Consider the following 20,060-nt stretch of genomic DNA (forward strand, 5'->3'; position numbering starts at 1 on the left):
CACTTTCAAAGAGACTTATTCTAATGGAGTTTCTTTTGAGGAAGCAAAGACATTCTGATTGAAGTAACAACCCAGATCTAGACACACACACATGCACACACAGGTCAGTGCGTGTATTCAAACCGCTATGCTCAACTTAAGTTACAGAGTTGTAGATCCGGTCATGAAGAGGATGCTTCTAATAATTGTATAATCATTCAAAAGGCATAAAGTTATGTTCAACCTTCAAGCCTCTCGCCTTCATGAGTGTGTGTGTGCGTGCGTGCATGGGTCTGCTGATGGAGGTGGAGGTCGCTGATGTTTTCTGCTGTAAAATGAATAGTAAATGAGGGGAATGTTAATGTCCTGCTTCTGCAAGAAGTGTGTGTGTCTGATCCTTGTCCTCAGATGAGACACACACCCACACACACACGTTTCTAAAGTACAAGTGTGCTGTAGGTGGAAGGATGAGGGTAAACTATGTAGGGTGTGTTTTAATGTGGATGTGTACAGTATTGGTATGAGGGAGAGAGAATACAACAGGTAGTTGAGAGGAGAGAAGGAATGGAATGTGTGTAGCTGTGTTTCGTCCTTTAGTCTGTAAGTGGTGTGTGTGTGTGTGTGTGACAGCGCTTTCAGATTGGCGTGTGGAGACGAAAGTTTGCGAAGACAAACTGCAGCAGCACAGGCCCAGCTCGTTACCATAGTGGCAGCTCATGAGGATGCTGTGAGCATTTCAATAAGTGCCTCCGTTGTGTGCGTGTGTGTGTTAATCCTGTTTGTCACAGTTCCAAGTACAGATTTCATGTGGACTAGACCGTTAAATGTGCTTCCCCTGTCATAGCTGAGCTCACTTAATAAAACATATTTCTTTCTCTCTCTCTCTCACAGGTGTGGTATCTCTCAGGCTGGGTTCGTTACCTACAGATGGAGGAGAGAAGAAGGGAGGAGAGAGAAGAGAGCGATGAGGAGAGGGAGGAGCGTGAAGCGTTGAAGGAGGCAGCCAGATCTTACCTGACCAAAGCCAAGAAGGTACACACACACACACACACACACACACACACACACACACACACACACACACACTGATGAGGCTTATTGATGTAAGTCTGTTTGGTTGATATTGTACTGTCAGCTTGTACAGTCAGTAATACACATGTATGTTACAGAGCTTCACTGCTGGCAGTTAATCTAACATTTTAGCCCTATCTTCATTGTTTTCTTACCTCGAGGAGCTATGTGTCGGTCTTAGAATTTTGTGTGTTTTTGTGTGTGTGGTGTGGATGTGTTTTAACTATACTTGTGGAGACCAAATGTCCCCACGAATAGTAAACAAACAAAAGTGGTTTAGGGTTAAGGTTAGAATTAGTTTTAGGGTTAGGAGCTAGAGTTCATTTTTAAGGTAAGGGTTATTAGGTATGGTTTTGGGGTTATGGTTAAGGGTTAGGGAAATAGGATTTTGAATGGGACTGAATTGTGTCCCCACAAGGTTATCTATACAAGACCTGTGTGTTTTAGTTATGCGCGGGTCAGCTGTTTGTTCAACCGCCCACAATTGCTAATAACCCATCCGCAACCGCCAAACTATGTGCAACCGCCAAACTATGTGCAACCGCCAAACTATGTGCAACCGCCAAACTAAGTGCAACCGCCAAACTAAGTGCAACCGCCAAACTAAGTGCAACCGCCAAACTAAGTGCAACCGCCAAACTAAGTGCAACCGCCAAACTAAGTGCAACCGCCAAACTAAGTGCAACCGCCAAACTAAGTGCAACCGCCAAACTAAGTGCAACCGCCAAACTAAGTGCAACCGCCAAACTAAGTGCCAAACTAAGTGCAACCGCCAAACTAAGTGCAACCGCCAAACTAAGTGCAACCGCCAAACTAAGTGCAACCGCCAAACTAAGTGCAACCGCCAAACTAAGTGCAACCGCCAAACTACGTGCAACCGCCAAACTACGTGCAACCGCCAAACTACGTGCAACCGCCAAACTACGTGCAACCGCCAAACTACGTGCAACCGCCAAACTACGTGCAACCGCCAAACTACGTGCAACGGCCAAACTACGTGCAACGGCCAAACTACGTGCAACGGCCAAACTACGTGCAACCGCCAAAACGTGCAACGGCCAAACTACGTGCAACGGCCAAACTACGTGCAACGGCCAAACTACGTGCAACGGCCAAACTACGTGCAACGGCCAAACTACGTGCAACGGCCAAACTACGTGCAACGGCCAAACTACGTGCAACGGCCAAACACGTGCAACGGCCAAACTACGTGCACCGGCCAAACTACGTGCAACGGCCAAACTAAGTGCAACGGCCAAACTGCAACGGCCAAACTAAGTGCAACGGCCAAACTAAGTGCAACGGCCAAACTAAGTGCAACGGCCAAACTAAGTGCAACGGCCAAACTAAGTGCAACGGCCAAACTAAGTGCAACGGCCAAACTAAGTGCAACCGCCAAACTACGTGCAACCGCCAAACTACGTGCAACCGCCAAACTACGTGCAACCGCCAAACTACGTGCAACGGCCAAACTACGTGCAACGGCCAAACTACGTGCAACGGCCAAACTACGTGCAACCGCCAAACTATGTACAATACATTCATTAAACATAAGAATGAGTGAGAGTTGTTGTCACAACCCGGCTCGTGGGAAGTGACAAAGAGCTCTTATAGGACCAGAACACAAATAATAATATTCTAATAATCAATAATTTATCCATATCTAACCATCTTTACATATAAAACCTTGTTCATTGAAAATTGTGAATAACTCACCACAGGTTAATGAGAAGGGTGTGCTTGAAAGGATGCACATAACTCTGCAATGTTGGTTTGTATTGGAGAGAGTCTGTCTTAAATCATTTTCCACACACAGTCTGTGCCTGTATTTAGTTTTCATGCTAGTGAGAGCTGAGAATCCACTCTCACATAGGTATGTGGTTACAAAGAGTATCAGTGTCTTAACAGAGCGATTTGCCAAGGCAGGATCTGGCAGTGGCTTTTGATTTAAATAACATTTTCACAGAACCGCAGGTTGCAATTTTGATTAAGCTCTCTTGTTCAGATATTGGTAAGTGGACCGGAGGCAGGGCATGAAAGGGATAACGAACCCAGATGTTTGTGTCGTCCGTTTAGGGAAAGTACCTGCGTAATTGTGCACCCAACTCACTCAGGTGCTTCGCTATATCACATTTGACATTGTCCGTAAGCCTTGAGTTCATTTGCGCACACAAAATCATAAAATGATGGAAAGAGCTGTGTGTTGTCCTTGTTAATGCAGACAGAAAAGAGCTCCAGCTTCTTAATCAAAGCCTCAATTTTGTCCCGCATATAGTTTGTATATAGTTGCTGAGAGTCCCTGTAATCCTAGATTTAGATCATTCAGACGAGAAAAAACATCACCCAGATAGGCCAGTCGTTTGAGATACACGTCATCGTGCAAGCGGTCGACAAGTGAAAATTATGGCCAGTGAAGAACTTTAAGCTCGTCTCTCAATAAAAAATAAAAAACATGTCAATACTTTGCCCCTTGATAACCAGTGTACTTCTGTATGTTGTAAAAGCGTTACATGGTCGCTGCCCATATCATTGCATAGTGTAGAAAATACACACTTGTTCAGGGTCCTTGCTTTAACAAAGTTAACCATTTTCACTGTAGTGTCCAAAACGTCTTTCAAGGCATTCCCTTGGCAGCAAGAGCCTCTCGGTGGATGCTGCAGTGTACCCAAGTGGCATCGGGAGCCACTGCTTGCACGTGTTACCACTGCACTATGTCTCCCTGTCATGGCTTTTGCGCCATCAGTACAGATACCAACATGAGCAGCAGCTACTTTTGGCTACATACGGACCGTTAGTGGAATTCCTGAGAGAGAGTAACGGTTAATGTGATTGGATGTTAATTATTTGACTAGGCTACATGTTTTTGACACTGTGTGTGTGTGTGTGTGTGTGTGTGTGTGTGTGTATACAGTGGGGCAAAAAAGTATTTAGTCAGCCAACAATTGTGCAAGTTCTCCCACTTAAAAAGATGAGAGGCCTGTCATTTTCATCATAGGTACACTTCAACTGTGACAGACAAAATGAGGGAAAAAATCAAGAAAATCACATTGTAGGATTTTTTTATGAATTTATTTGCAAATTACGGTGGAAAATAAGTATTTGGTCACCTACGAACAAGCAAGATTTCTGTTTCTCACAGACCTGTAACTTCTTCTTTAAGAGGCTCCTCTGTCCTCCACTCTTTACCTGTATTAATGGCACCTGTTTAAACTTGTTATCAGTATAAAAGACACTTGTCCACAACCTCAAACAGTCACACTCCAAACTCCACTTCGGCCAAGACCAAAGAGCTATCAAAGGACACCAGAAACAAAATTGTAGACCTGCACCAGGCTGGGAAGACTGAATCTGCAATAGGTAAGCAGCTTGGTTTGAAGAAATCAACTGTGGGAGCAATTATTAGGAAATGGAAGACATACAAGACCACTGATAATCTCCCTCGATCTGGGGCTACACGCAAGATCTCACCCCATGGGGTCAAAATGATCACAAGAACGGTGAGCAAAAATCCCAGAACCACACGGGGGGGCCTACCATCAGTAACACACTACGCCGCCAGAGACTCAAATCCTGCAGTGCCAGACGTGTCCCCCTGCTTAAGCCAGTACATGTCCAGGCCCGTCTGAAGTTTGCTAGAGAGCATTTGGATGACTCAGAAGAAGATTGGGAGAATGTAAGATGAAATCAAAATATAACTTTTTGGTAAAAACTCAACTCGTCGTGTTTGGAGGACAAAGAATGCTGAATTGCATCCAAAGAACACCACACCTACTGTGAAGCATGGGGGTGGAAACATCATGCTTTGGGGCTGTTTTTCTGCAAAGGGACCAGGACGACTGATCCGTGTAAAGGAAAGAATGAATGGGGCCATGTATCATGAGATTTTGAGTGAAAACCTCCTTCCATCAGCAAGGGCATTGAAGATGAAACGTGGCTGGGTCTTTCAGCATGACAATGATCCCAAACACACCGCCCGGGCAACGAAGGAGTGGCTTCGTAAGAAGCATTTCAAGGTCCTGGAGTGGCCTGCCAGTCTCCAGATCTCAACCCCATAGAAAATCTTTGGAGGGAGTTGAAAATCCGTGTTGCCCAGCAACAGCCCCAAAACATCACTGCTCTAGAGGAGATCTGCATGGAGGAATGGGCCAAAATACCAGCAACAGTGTGTGAAAACCTTGTGAAGACTTACAGAAAACGTTTGACCTCTGTCATTGCCAACAAAGTGTATATAACAAAGTATTGAGAAACTTTTGTTATTGACCAAATAAAATAAAATATAAATTTTCCCAACAATTGTTTACAGACAGATAATTTCACTTATAACTAACTGTATCACAATTCCAGTGGGTCAGAAGTTTACATACACTAAGTTGACTGTGCCTTTAAACAGCTTGGAAAATTCCAGAAAATTATGTCATGGCGTTAGAAGCTTCTGATAGGCCAATTGACATAATTTAAGTCAATTGGAGGTGTACCTATGGATGTATTTCAAGGCCTACCTTCAAAGTCAGTGCCTCTTTGCTTGGCATCATGGGAAAATAAAATAAAAATCAGCCAAGACTTCAGAAAACAAATTGTAGACCTCCACAAGTCTGGTTCATCCTTGGCAGCAATTTCCAAATGCCTGAAGGTACCACGCTCATCTGTACAAACAATAGTACGCAAGTATACACACCATGGGACCACGCAGCTGTCATACCGCTCAGGAATGAGATGCGTTGTCTCCTAGAAATGAACGTACTTTGGTGTGAAAAGTGCAAATCACTGCCAGAACAACAGCAAAGGGCCTTGTGAAGATGCTGGAGGAAACGGGTACAAAAGTATCTTTATCCCCAGTAAAACGAGTCCTATATTGACAAATCCTGAAAGGCCCTCCGCAAGGAAGAAGCCATTGCTCCAAAACCGCCATTAAAAAAAAGCCAAGACTACAGTTTGTAACGGTACATGGGGACAAAGATTGTACTTTTTGGAGAAATGTCTTCTGGTCTGATGAAACAAAAATTGAACTGTTTGGACATAATGTTGTTATGTTTGGAGGGAAAAGGCTGGAGGCTTGCAAGCCGAAGAACACCATCCCAACCGTGAAGCACGGGGGTGGCAGCCCCATGTTGTGGGGGTGCTTTGCTGCAGGATGAACTGGTGCACTTCACAAAATAGATGGCATCATGAGGAAAGGAAATTGTGAATATTTTGAAGCAACATCTCAAGACATCAGTCAGGAAGTTAAAGCTTGGTCGCAAATGGGTCTTCCAAATGGACAATGACCCCAAGCATTCTTCATAAGTTGTGGCAAAATGGCTTAATGACAACAAAGTCAAGGTATTGGAGTGGCCATCACAAAGCCCTGACCTCAATCCTATAGAAGATGTGTGGGCAGAACTGAAAAAGCTTGTGCGAGCAAGGAGGCCTAAAACCTGACTCAGGAGCTTTTCGCAGCTCTTCTCTTATTGAATTATATGCCGACATTGTCCTTTTTGCCTCAGTAGACCAACGTGAACTTTTTCTGCCAGTGTTCCCAAAAGCATTTGGCAATTGCTGTGTATTTGGCGCCTGTACAGTTAGGCCCTGAAGCTTAGGCTTACGTACTGACTTCAGATACAAATAATTAAACAAAAACCCCAATGTAACCTATAGTTATGAATTGCACAAGAATTATACATTTATATGATTTTTCTCTTTATTCAACCTGCCCGCCAGCCCTTAATCCACAAAATATTTCATGACCATAAACCTGCCCACCACGTGGATATAACTATGGGGACTGTGGGTTAGCGTCAACCCACGCGTTGCTAGTGTGTGTGTGTGTGTGTGAGAGTCTTCCCTCATAACAGACCAGTGTTTGTGAGTGTGCTAATTATTAAAGTGTTCAGTCTCAGAGTTAGTCAGAAAACCTGAAAATGTTAATGAGGCCTAGTTCACACTGGCTTGTTTAGACACAAGTCCACTTCTAGCATACTTAATTATGTTGATAGCACTCTTTGTGTGAGTGTGCATATTTAATTACATTTTTGCATGTCTGTGCCTGTGTATGTGTCTATGCACATTTGATTTATGTTTGTTAGAAATATCTCCATTATTCATTTCCCCTCTGATGAATGTGCTTCGCCACATTACTTCTAAAGAGACAGACCCTGATTCTCTTCGGCTCTTCGGTTTACAAGGGGGTTGGATGATGGCTGACCTTGGCACCCCACCAACTTTCCCTCATCCCCTCTTAGAGGAGAGAATAGGAGCTGTAAAATCATAGCTCCTTATAAAGCCACAAATGGCTGTATGCAATTTGTATGTTTGTCACAGGACACGGGCATGAACGCCATGCATACTGTACACATGCACACACACACACAGGTAGTGGTGTGAACAGTACATGTCTTTGGCAATTTATCTCTCTCTAGGGGAGTCGTACACACATACGTGCACACACAAGGGTTTCTGTTAGCTGACAATAGCTGGCTTTTGGAGTAAAATATATATATTTTTCATTTACATTTACATTTAAGTCATTTAGCAGACGCTCTTATCCAGAGCGACTTACAAATTGGTGCATACACCTTATGACAACCAGTGGAACAGCCACTTGCATCTAAATCTTGTTGGGGGGAGAAGGATTACCTACCCTTACTTACCCTATCCTAGGTATTCCTTGAAGAGGTGGGGTTTCAGGTGTCTCCGGAAGGTGGTGATTGACTCCGCTGTCCTGGCGTCGTGAGGGAGTTTGTTCCACCATTGGGGGCCAGAGCAGCGAACAGTTTTGACTGGGCTGAGGCGGGAACTGTACTTCCTCAGTGGTAGGGAGGCGAGCAGGCCAGAGGTGGATGAACGCAGTGCCCTTGTTTGGGTGTAGGGCCTGATCAGAGCCTGGAGGTACTGAGGTGCCGTTCCCCTCACAGCTCCGTAGGCGAGCACCATGGTCTTGTAGCGGATGCGAGCTTCAACTGGAAGCCAGTGGAAGAGCGGAGGAGCGGGGTAACGTGAGAGAACTTGGGAAGGTTGAACACCAGACGGGCTGCGGCGTTCTGGATGAGTTGTAGGGGTTTAATGGCACAGGCAGGGAGCCCAGCCAACAGCGAGTTGCAGTAATCAAGACGGGAGATGACAAGTGCCTGGATTAGGACCTGCGCCGCTTCCTGTGTGAGGCAGGGTCGTACTCTGCGGATGTTGTAGAGCATGAACCTACAGGAACGGGACACCGCCTTGATGTTAGTTGAGAACGTCAGGGTGTTGTCCAGGATCACGCCAAGGTTCTTAGCGCTCTGGGAGGAGGACACAATGGAGTTGTCAACCGTGATGGCGAGATCATGGAACGGGCAGTCCTTCCCCGGGAGGAAGAGGAGCTCCGTCTTGCTGAGGTTCAGCTTGAGGTGGTGATCCGTCATCCACACTGATATGTCTGCCAGACATGCAGAGATGCGTTCGCCACCTGGTCATCAGAAGGGGGAAAGGAGAAGATTAATTGTGTGTCGTCTGCATAGCAATGATAGGAGAGACCATGTGAGGTTATGACAGAGCCAAGTGACTTGGTGTATAGCGAGAATAAGAGAGGGCCTAGAACAGAGCCCTGGGGACACCAGTGGTGAGAGCGCGTGGTGAGGAGACAGATTTCGCCACGCCACCTGGTAGGAGCGACCTGTCAGGTAGGACGCAATCCAAGCGTGGGCGCGCCGGAGATGCCCAACTCGGAGAGGGTGGAGAGGAGGATCTGATGGTTCACAGTATCGAAGGCAGCCGATAGGTCTAGAAGGATGAGAGCAGAGGAGAGAGAGTTAGCTTTAGCAGTGCGGAGCGCCTCCGTGATACAGAGAAGAGCAGTCTCAGTTGAATGACTAGTCTTGAAACCTGACTGATTTGGATCAAGAAGGTCATTCTGAGAGAGATAGCGGTAGAGCTGGCCAAGGACGGCACGCTCAAGAGTTTTGGAGAGAAAAGAGAGAAGGGATACTGGTCTGTAGTTGTTGACATCGGAGGGATCGAGTGTAGGTTTTTTCAGAAGGGGTGCAACTCTCGCTCTCTTGAAGACGGGAGGGACGTAGCCAGCGGTCAGGGATGAGTTGATGAGCGAGGTGAGGTAAGGGAGAAGGTCTCCGGAAATGGTCTGGAGAAGAGAGGAGGGGATAGGGTCAAGCGGGCAGGTTGTTGGGCGGCCGGCCGTCACAAGACGCGAGATTTCATCTGGAGAGAGGGGAGAAAGAGGTCAGAGCATAGGGTAGGGCAGTGTGAGCAGAACCAGCGGTGTCGTTTGACTTAGCAAACGAGGATCGGATGTCATCGACCTTCTTTTCAAAATGGTTGACGAAGTCATCTGCAGAGAGGAGGAGGGAGGGGGGAGGATTCAGGAGGGAGGAGAAGGTGGCAAAGAGCTTCCTAGGGTTAGAGGCAGATGCTTGGAACTTAGAATGGTAGAAAGTGGCTTTAGCAGCAGAGACAGAGGAGGAAAATGTAGAGAGGAGGGAGTGAAAGGATGCCAGGTAGTTTTCCTCCATTTCCGCTCGGCTGCCCGGAGCCCTGTTTTTCAGCCTTTAAATAAATCTGTCCAACAAAGAAAAATAATCCCATGGCAAAATATAGGTTTTTGGCAACCCCAGTTGTTGTAAACATTTGACCACTCATGCTTAATGGTCTATGTTCATTTGCATAATTTAGTGGAATTAAATTAATTTAGTGTACGTTCGTTAGTCGCTATGTTTATCACATGCTCACAGCATACAGACACAGAACCTATTAGAGGAAAATCTGTCAGACAGCATGAGAGCTGCTGCTACAGCTTCTCAAACAGCTCATTAGTTGCTGCTGGAGTTGAACGTGCTTTTATAAGCCCAATCATTCTAAAACAATTCTAAATCCACGATTTAAAAAGAGCTAGGCCTACTATTTTTATTTCTCAACTGATAGTCCTAATTGAAGTACGCTTCCCATTTGCCATTCAAGTGCATGTAGGCAACTTTAGGCAGGGTTCAGGGCGTCGCCCATCACTTTGCAATGAGCTGGAAGCCAGTGTGCATTTTGAAACCTGAGCATTTTACTTCATATGATGAGACATGTCTTACCTTGCTTCAAAGTAAAATCCGACCGTAGAACTGGGGAGGCAATTATTTCTTTCTTTGTCCAGTAGCCCTAAGGCACAATCAGTCATATTAGCAATCAATCATAATCACTAGTTATAAACTACACATGGTTTATGATATTGCTAGTTTATTTAGCGTGTCCTGCATTGCATATAGTCGATGCGGTGCACATTCGCGAAAAAGGAATGTCGTTGCTCCAACGTGTACCTAACCATAAACATCAATACCTTCCTTAAAATCAATACACTAACAAATACACTAACAATACACTAACAATACACTAACAAAAACCCTGAAGCACACACACACTATTAACACTTCACCACTCCTGGAGTTCACTCACTCTTTTCAACCACAGCATTAAAATGACATCACACACACACCCTCCAAGCCATTCATACCCTAAGGGATCTCCTCTAGCTCATCAAAGAGTAAAACGCTTGACCCCCACTTGCTCCTTCCCACACACACTCATTTATACACACACACATACACTCTTTTACTCCACGCACACAATGCTGACGCTTTTTGTGATGTTTTCACTGTTGATTTCACCTCCTCTGCTGTTAACCATCCCTCAGCCTCTACTCCACCCAACACTCCACCTCTCACATCATTCCCTACCCTGCTCTCCTCGTCTCCTGAGAGTGGGTGTGGGTGTGTTTCTAGGTTGGAGTTTGAGCAGTGATCTGTCACACAGACAGGAAGGTCACTTGTGGAGCAGAGAGAGAAGGGGGGGATGGAGAAGGTGAAGAAAGAGGGATGAATTAAGTTGTGTGGATCAGGAGGAAAAGGTGAAGCATGGAGGGAGTGGAGACAGCAGGAGAGATTTTTGGGAAGTTTGAGAGGAGCTGAGATAGGAGAGGGGGTTAGTGATTTAGAGGCAGGTGAGGAGAAAGTCCTTGATCTCTATTAGAGTCACCCAAATAAAGATTTTTTTTTGCCTCAAGGGCACATCGACTCTCGCTTTCACAATTTCTGCTTCGCTTTTTATATGAGATGTGCCATTTACTGTATGTACACTTAATCAACCTGAACCTCAATATAATAGATAGCGATCTGAGGAGGGGAGAGAAAGAGGAAGGAGAGATCGAGAGAGGGTGAGAGTTAGTTAGTGTTAATTTCCCTCCTCTCTCTTCACACACCCTCACCCCCTTTCACAACGGCTTAGGAAAGACGTGTCATTGGGGGGGACAGAGACTCCAGACTTTGAGGGAAAGCTTCTTCTTCTCACACACAGAGAAAGACACAAACACTCTCACACATACACACCACACAGAGCAGCTAACCTGTGAAAGAAGGAAAACTTGCATTACTCTAAATGAGAAATGTGTTTAATTGATTGTGTGGTTTTGCTGAGCTCAGCACTCTTCTCTAATATATAACACAGTTAAATAAACAAACGGCTATCGCAATGAAAAATGATGCTCTCCTGGCAGATGCGTTCCTCTTTCTGTATGAATATTCCATAAACGTCACAGCTTAAGTTGAATAAATACATTTTATCCATACTCAAGTGATCAACTTGAAAATGAAGGACATCAACTGTCTCCAAATTAGCTCCTAGAGGGCCAAGCGTCTTCAGTCAGGGCCTACTGCTTGGTGACTGTTCCTGGGGCAACACCAACACATGCAGGTACGCGCACACAAACTATTTTGGCCGGGTTACACTGGCAGTGTGAAGGTGATCTGTTCCTTCTGCCGTTTGTACTTTGTGTGCGTGTGCACCTGCGTGCATGCCTGGATGAGACAGAATATTGCAGTTCAGCCCAGATTCTCAGACCTGCTTATCTCCCTCACTAGAGGAGAAGTTGTTTCGAGCAAAAGGAATGTGTGTGTGCTCGTGGTGGTGGGTTCCGTTCTGTTATCAGTCCAGTGCTTCCACTCAGGCAGAGAGTTTTATACACCGGGAAATCTACTGGTCCCGTCTACAGGGGGACCAGCTTTTGTTATGGTCCCGCTTCACAGCACATTTCAATGAGATAACAACAGCAATACTGTGTATGTGAAAGAGCGCAGAGAAATATCCTATACGCTTTCCTTGTTCTGCTGAGCCCAATACCCAAGGAGGCATTTTTCACCTGAACTCCTGGTGGAAACGTGCATGTATGTAACAAACTGTGTGTCTCTCTTTCTCCAGCTGTATGTGAAGTTGCACTGTGACGACGGACCCATACTGGAGCACATGGAGCAGCTGCTGGTGGAACTGGGGGGTGAGACAGAGGGGGAGGAGGAGGAGACAGACCCTGCCCTGGATGAAGACTTTGAGCCCAGCAGTGACGATGAGGAAGAGGACGCCATGGAACATTGACCACACCCCTCTCTCTCTACCAGTGATCTAGTGGTAAAACAGTGGGTTAGTACACGCTGAGACGTTGGTGGTGAATAAAGTAACACTATGTTTCCAATGTCTTTTTCTGCGATAGGTGGGGAAATAAAAAAGTATGTAAACAGCTTTTAGACTGCATACCACTCTCTACTTTTATAGTGCACTATTAACTCGGACATTAAATAAAGGTAAAGTTTATAAAAATGTAGTTTATAAAGACCTCTTACCTATCTCTGTACACCTCACAAACTAGACCCAGATGCAACACTTTGTTGGAAAGCAGCAGAGTTGCGAGTGCGACAGTCGATGGGCCCTTGAGAGAGGATGAATGGGCCCTTGAGTTTTCTCTGAATCTTTCTCGCTCGCTAGATATTGTCTGTATCGTGTTCTCAGAAGTGCCTTTCTGCTGTTCAACCCTGAGTTTCCCAGAATCATATGACCTCTCTCTCTGTCATATTAGTGCTGAATTGTTTTCCATATTAGAAAGGAGTGATTGACATGTCGACTCGAGCTTTGTTTCCATTGTCCTGGAAATAACCAGATAAAAAAACAACTTGAATACTGTTTTGAGAGAAAAAGACAAAGAACAATCTGCTTCTTTTTTAAAATTTGTGTTGTAATAATGAGGGGAATGTTTGCTTCCCTTCATGACCCAGGCTCACTTTAGAAAGAGATTCCAATATGAATGTGACCTGCTAAAATAAAGAACTAACACAGAACAGATTCTGCAGTGTTGTAGAGTTCATGAGAGGAGTGAGCATTAAGAGATGGATGAAGTTTCAATGTCACATGCACAAGTACAGTGAAATGCCTTTCTCACAAGCTCTAACCCCAACAATGGAGTAATCAATAACGATGTAATACTCACAATAACAAGGTAGAACAAAAACACACAAGATATAACAATAAAGAAAATGATAAAGTCAGCACACTATATACAGTTCCAGTACCACACTATATACAGTTCCAGTACCACATTTGCATGTTAAGGGATACTGGATCGATAGAAGTAGATACTGTATGGATTAGGGGTAAGCTGACTTGGCATCAGGATATATTATAAACAGTAGCAGCAGCGTATGTGATGATTGAATGTGAGTGGGTGTGTGTAGTCAGTATAAATGTCTGTGTGTGTGTGCAAATTATGGAGTGAGTGTTTGTACTGTATGTGTTGGAGTGTAAGTGTGTAGGGCCATTGTGTGTGTGTGTGTGTGTGTGTGTGTGTGTGTGTGTGTGTGTGTGTATGCATCGATAAGAATAAAATACAAGGGTCAAATAGTCCATGTAGCCATTTTGTTAGCTAACCAAAGAGAGGGGTGAGAGGAGTGACATGAAGAGAGTGAGGGTTGAGAGATGGGTGTTGTACACACACAACTCTCAAACACAATGTTTCTCTCTCAAGGACCTTTTAAGGCTTTATAGAAGCAGAATGTAGGAAGAACGGGTTGAGACAGGTGAGTGTTATTCAGTTGTCCCCATAGGAGAACACTTTTTGGTTCCAGGTAATTCTTCTTCAGAGAACATGCAACTTCTGTAAATCAGCCAATAAAAAGTCATTTTCAAATGTTTGCCAAAATTAATGGGAAAACACCATTCTAAACTGCAAATGATGCGTATGGTTCCATATCAAATAAATCATATGGCCGATTGTCGCCATATGCAGATTAGCAGATGTTACACATTTCGCTCTATATGTTTTATGTTTTTAGCACCATAAGTGCAGTAAATGTCTAACAGTACAATATTAAAGCACATAAACAAGAAACAAAAAATTAAGAAAGCTGACCTGGCTGGAAATATCAGAATGAGAAATGTCAGAGTCCACAATATAAATACTTGGTGTGTATAGACAGCATGGACAATATATAAGTAGGAAAAAGTTCATCCTGTATAGCTACTGCTGTACATACCATGTCAAGAATACAGTATGTGTACTGTAAATGTAAAGTGAGTATTCAATTAACTTAAGTCTCTCACATGACAGAAATGAAAATCTCCGTTAGAAACAGAATGAGTGTGAATCTAAAGATATAACAACTAGACAGGCTTGCTAACATGACTAGGATTGTGCCTTTGGCTTCTGGACAACAAAAGAAAGTTGATATGAAAACCAATAGAAAAGGAAAGAAATGCTGGTTTCAATGGCATATTTATTTTTGTTTTTTTAACCTTTATTTAACTAGGCAAGTCAGTTAAGAACAAATTCTTATTTTCAATGATGGCCTAGGAACAGTGGGTTAACTGCCTGTTCAGGGGCCAAACAACAGTACCTTGTCAGCTCAGAACTTGCAACCTTCCGGTTACTAGTCCAACACTCTAACCACTAGGCTACCCTGCCACCCCAATATGAAGAAGTCTTTATAACATAATTGTCTCTGTGTTTCTATGGTCAGATTTTTCCTAAGCTACCTTGAAGCGTAAGACATACCTCATAATATGAAGTAAAACATTCAGGTTTCAAACCTCTTGAGGATAGGGGAGACGCTAGCGTCTCAACTGGCCAATTGCTGGGGGAAATGCGGAGAGCCAGATTCAAATAAAATGTTATAAAATTCAAACTTTCATTACATCACACATGTAAGATACTCAATTAAAGCTACACTCGTTGTGAATCCAGCCAACATGTCAGATTTTAAAAATGCTTTTCAGGTGAAAGCATAACAAGCTATTATCTGATAGCCTGCACAATCTGCACCAGCAGTAAACAAAGGAGCTAGCATAGCAGGCGCTACACAAAACACTGAAATAAAATATAAAACATGCATTACCTTTGACGAGCTTCTTTTGTTGGCACTCCAATATGTCCCATAAACATCACAATTAGTCCTTTTGTTCGATTAATTCCGTCCATATATATCGAAAATGTCCATTTATAAAGCGCGTTTGATCCAGAAGAAAACAGCTTACAAAAACGCAGCGTCACTACAAAATATTTCAAAGTTGCCTATAAACTTTGCCAAAATATTTCAAACTACTTTTGTAATACAACGTTAGGTATTTTTAAACGTTAATAATTGATCAAATTGTAGATGGGGCAATCTGTATTTAATACAGGAAAGAAAAGAAACCAGCACTGCTTTTCACGTCTTGCGCAACTCACAAAAGTGTCCCCAGTTCCGAGTTGGCCTACTTCTTCATAGCACAAAGGAATAACTTCAACCATATTCCAAAGACTGGCGACATCCAGTGGAAGCGGTAGGAACTGAAAACACGTTCCTATTAAATATCCAATGGCAAAGACAATATAGGGAACAGAGGTGGGGGAAGGGGGGGGGGGATCTGAACAGTTAGTCCTTGGTGTTTTGCCTGCTACATAAGTTCTGTTATACTCACAGACATGATTCTAACAGTTTTAGAAACTTCAGAGTGTTTTCTATCCACATCTATGACTAATATGCATATCTTATATTCTTGGCATGAGTAGCAGGAAGTTGAAATTGGGCACGCTATTTATCCAAAGGTAAAAATTCTGCCCCTAGCTTTAAGAGGTTTTAAGGACCTTGAGCGTGATTGAGGTGCACCCATGACCAGCTCGGAAACCAGATTGCATAGCGGAGAAGGTACGATGTGATTCAAAATGGTCTAATCTGTTTGTTAACTTGGCTTTCGAAGACCTTAGAGATGCAGGGTAGGATAGATATAGGTCTGTAGCAGTTTGGGTCTAGAGTGTCTACCCCTTTGAAGAGAGGGATGACCACGGCAGCTTTCCAATCTTTGGGAATCTCAGATGATACGAAAGAGAGGTTGAACGGGCTAGTAATAGGGGTTGCAACAATTTCGGCAGATCATTTTAGAAAGAGAGGGTCCAGATTGTCTAGCCCGGCTGATTTGTAGGGGTCCAGATTTTGCAGCTCTTTCAGAACATCAGCTATCTGGATATGGGTGAAGGAGAATAGGTGGGGGCTTGGCGGGTTGCTGAGGAGGGTGCCGGGCAGTTGACCGGGGTAGGGGTAGCCAGGAGGAAAGCATGGCCAGCCATAGAAAAATGCTCATTGAAATTCTCAATTATAGTGGATTTGTCGGTTGTAACAGTGTTTCCTAGCCTCAGAGCAGTGGGTAGCTGGGATGAGGTGCTCTTATTCTCCATGGACTTTACAGTGTCCCAGAACTTTTTTGAGTTTGTACTGCAGGATGCAAATTTCTGTTTAAAAAAGCTAGCCTTCGCTTTCCTAACTGCCTGTGTATATTGGTTCCTAACTTCCCTGAAAAGTTGCATATCACGGGGGCTATTCGATGCTAATGCAGAACGCCACAGGATGATTTTGTGCTGGTCAAGGGCAGACAGGTCTGGAGTGAACCAAGGGCTGTATCTATTCCTGGTTCAACATTTTTTGAATGGGGCAAACCTATTTAAGATGCCGAGGAAGGCACTTTTAAAGAATAACCAGGCATCCTCTACTGTCGGGATGAGGTCAATGTCATTCCAGGATACCCCGGCCAGGTCGATTAGAAAGGCCTGCTCGCAGAAGTGTTTTAGGGAGCGTTTGACAGTGATTAGGGGTGGCCGTTTGCTCGCGGACCCATTACGAATGCAGGCAACGAGGCAGTGATCGCTGAGATCTTGGTTGAAAACAGCAGAGGTGTATTTGGAGGGTGAGTTAGTTAGGATGATATCTATGAGGGTGCCCGTGTTTACGGATTTGGGGTTATATCTGGTAGGTTCATTGATAAATTGTGTGAGATTGAGGGCATCAAGCTTAGATTGTAGGATGGCCGGGGTGTTAAGCATGTCCCAGTTTAGGTTACCTAGCAGCACGAGCTGTAGTATGTTCAGAACAGAGAGTAAAAGGAGCAGATTTCTGGGCACGGTATAATTTAATCAAGGCATAATGTACAGATAAAGATATAGTAGGATGTGAATACAGTGGGGGTAAACCTGTGCATATAGTGATAATGAAAGAGATATTGTCTCTAGAAATAGCATTTAAACCAGGTGATGTCACTGCGTGTGTGGGAGTTGGAACTAAATTGTTAGCCGAGATGTGTTGAGCAGTGCCAGAGGCTCTACAGTGAAATAAAACAATAGTTACAAACCAGAACAGCAATCGACACGGCATGGTGACATTAGGGAAAGGCATGCGTAGCCGGGTGATCATACAAGTCCAGTGCGTGGCTTCAGGCAGCTAGCGGCACGGGCTAGCAGGCTAACAGAAAGGCTTTAGAGGGATGACGCGACGGAGGGAAGTCTGTTGTGGCCCCCTCGTGCAGTTACATCAGCGGACGGATCAGCAGGGCTCCATGTGGTAAACCAGGCCAATTGGCAAAATATGTATAGTGGCCGAAGAAATATGTCCGAAGGGCCTCTTAAGCCAGCAGTCCAATGTGCTTTAGATAGCGAGCAGGCCGCAGATTAGCGGCTGTGCGTTCAGGGGTCGTTAGCTGCTATAATTCCAGGTGGGATTTAAAAAATTAAAATAATAATCATAATAAAAATGTGAAAATTACATTTAAAAAAATAGGTTCGGAGCTTGTGGCAGGAATCCGGAGATTTCGAGAAGAATAAGTCCGACTAGCTCTGGTTTGAGTCGCGCTGTACAGACTGGCGAGAGTTGTCCGGGATAAAGGTAGCTGATGACCGCTAGCAAAGGATAGCTGACTGCTAGCTAGTGGCTTTGGAATGTATTCGATGGGCCTCGTAAGCCAACAGTCCGTTGTGCTCTAGACAGCTAGCATTCAGGGGACGTTAGCTGCGAAGGTCGGAAGGTGAGAAGGTTCAGAGCTTGCGATAGGAATCCGGGGATATGGAGAGAAAAATAGGTCCGGTATGCTCTGGTTGAATCGCGTTGTACAAACTGGCGAGAGCTTTCCGAGCTAGAGGTTAGCTGATGACCGTTAGCTGTCTAGTTTATGTTGGAGAGATTCCAGTAATAGAGGCAAAGAAAAATACGTTGGAGAAAAAGCAGGACCACACCACATTGGGTGAGGCGGGTTGCAGGGGAGTATTTTGAAGTAAGGGTTTAGAAAAATATATTAAAAAAATATATATATATATATATATATAGGACATGACAAGACGAAGGCCAAATACGTCTGACTGCTACGCCATCTTGGATCAAATGAGGACTAATAAAAATTCACACGGCTCAATTTAATTCCACAAAATGTAGCAAATTAACATATAGACCAATAAGCATGACGGTCAAATGTATTTCCATCTACTAATATTTCAATGACTGTATAAAAAGCATTATTTTGCAATGGGATTGTATTTTCTCCTGATCAATTTGGCCGGCAACATTTTTATTTATCGGCTTTTACATTTTTTTATCGGCCAAAAGCCGGAAATTACAGATAATAGAAACCCTGGTGTGTGTGTGTGTGTGTGTGTGTGTGTGTGTGTGTGTGCATGGATGAAGCAGACGAATGTAGTCACTGCAGACTAGAGAAGTTTCATTTTGGAGCAAAATGAATTAATCTGTGTGTGTGTGTCTGATTCTGTGTTGTGATTGCTGTAGCATATGCATGTGATAGTAGGTTGTTCTGTTATTGGTCCAGTGCTTCCACTCTGGCAGAGAGAGTATTACACACAGGGAAATCTACTGGTCCCCCCCCCCCGACAATAGGTTTTTATAATGGTCCCGCTTCACAGGGTATTTCACTGAGCCCAATACACCAGGAAAGAGGCATTTGGTAGCTGTCACATTAAGTTCTAGTGGAAACGTGCATGTATGTAACAAACTGTGTGTCTCTCTCTCTCCACCTGTATGTGAAGTTGCGCTGTGATGACGGACCCATACTGGAGCACATGGAGCAGCTGCTGGTGGAACTGGGGGGTGAGACAGAGGGGGAGGAGGAGGAGACAGATCCTGCCCTGGATGAAGACTTTGAGCCCAGCAGTGACGATGAGGAAGAGGACGCCATGGAACATTGACCACACCCCTCTCTCTCTACCAGTGATCTAGTGGTAAAACAGTGGGTTAGTACACACTGAGACGTTCGCAGTAAATAAAGTAACACTCTCTATGTTTCCAATGTCTTTTTCTGAGATAGGTGGGGAAACGCTTGGGCAAAATAAAAAAGTGTGTAAATGGCGTTTAGACTGCATACCCCTCTACTTTTATAGAGCACTATGAACTAAATAAAAAAACAACTTGAATACTGTTAGTTATTTGTATTCTCCTGTCAATCTGATTATTTTTTGGATTCGTGTTGTAATAATGAGGTGAATGTTTGCTTCCCTTCATGACCCAGGCTCACTTTAGAAAGAGATTCTAATATGAATGTGACCTGCTAAAATAAAGAACTAACACAGAACAGATTCTGTAGTGATGTAGAGTTCATGAGCGGAGTGAGCATTAAGAGATAGAGGGGAGAGGAGGTTGAGAGGTGAGTGTTGTAGACACACAGGTCTGGTCACTAACTATAACTATAATTGTTTTGTTTTTATCTGTTGTGGTCTAGTACTGACTTTTTGCTAGCTAGGGCCATCTACTTTAAGTGCTGCCTGTCTTCCCAGTGGTCTACTTGGTGTGTGAACTGCTGACTGCTCATAATTTGCAGATAGTTGTTGACACATCAACCAGGATCAAGGGGCAGGGCAATCAGCAATTAGTATAGGGAGGTGTGTGCTCCACCTCTGCTAGGCAATTAGAAATTAGTGTTAGTTCTTCAGTCTCCCC

General features: G+C 44.1%; 1 protein-coding gene across 2 annotated transcripts in view; it reads left to right on the forward strand.

The window, feature by feature from the left end:
- si:dkey-12j5.1 (uncharacterized) overlaps window positions 1-19,699 on the forward strand; it is a 34,423-nt gene extending 14,724 nt beyond the window's left edge. Inside the window, exons 10-12 of one of the 2 annotated variants that reach the window (XM_052494452.1) lie at window positions 871-1,011; window positions 12,253-12,468; window positions 19,154-19,699. In XM_052494452.1, the coding sequence (XP_052350412.1) occupies window positions 871-1,011; window positions 12,253-12,423 (312 nt within the window). In that variant the 3' untranslated portion in view covers window positions 12,424-12,468; window positions 19,154-19,699. Of the gene's footprint in view, window positions 1-870; window positions 1,012-12,252; window positions 13,165-19,153 lie in introns of those variants that run through there. The other variant, XM_052494451.1, reaches the window with a different exon arrangement.
- The last annotated feature ends 361 nt before the right edge of the window (window positions 19,700-20,060 follow it).

The sequence above is a fragment of the Oncorhynchus keta genome, chromosome 34, assembly GCF_023373465.1.
Source record: "Oncorhynchus keta strain PuntledgeMale-10-30-2019 chromosome 34, Oket_V2, whole genome shotgun sequence".
In the NCBI taxonomy this organism is placed as follows: domain Eukaryota; kingdom Metazoa; phylum Chordata; class Actinopteri; order Salmoniformes; family Salmonidae; genus Oncorhynchus; species Oncorhynchus keta.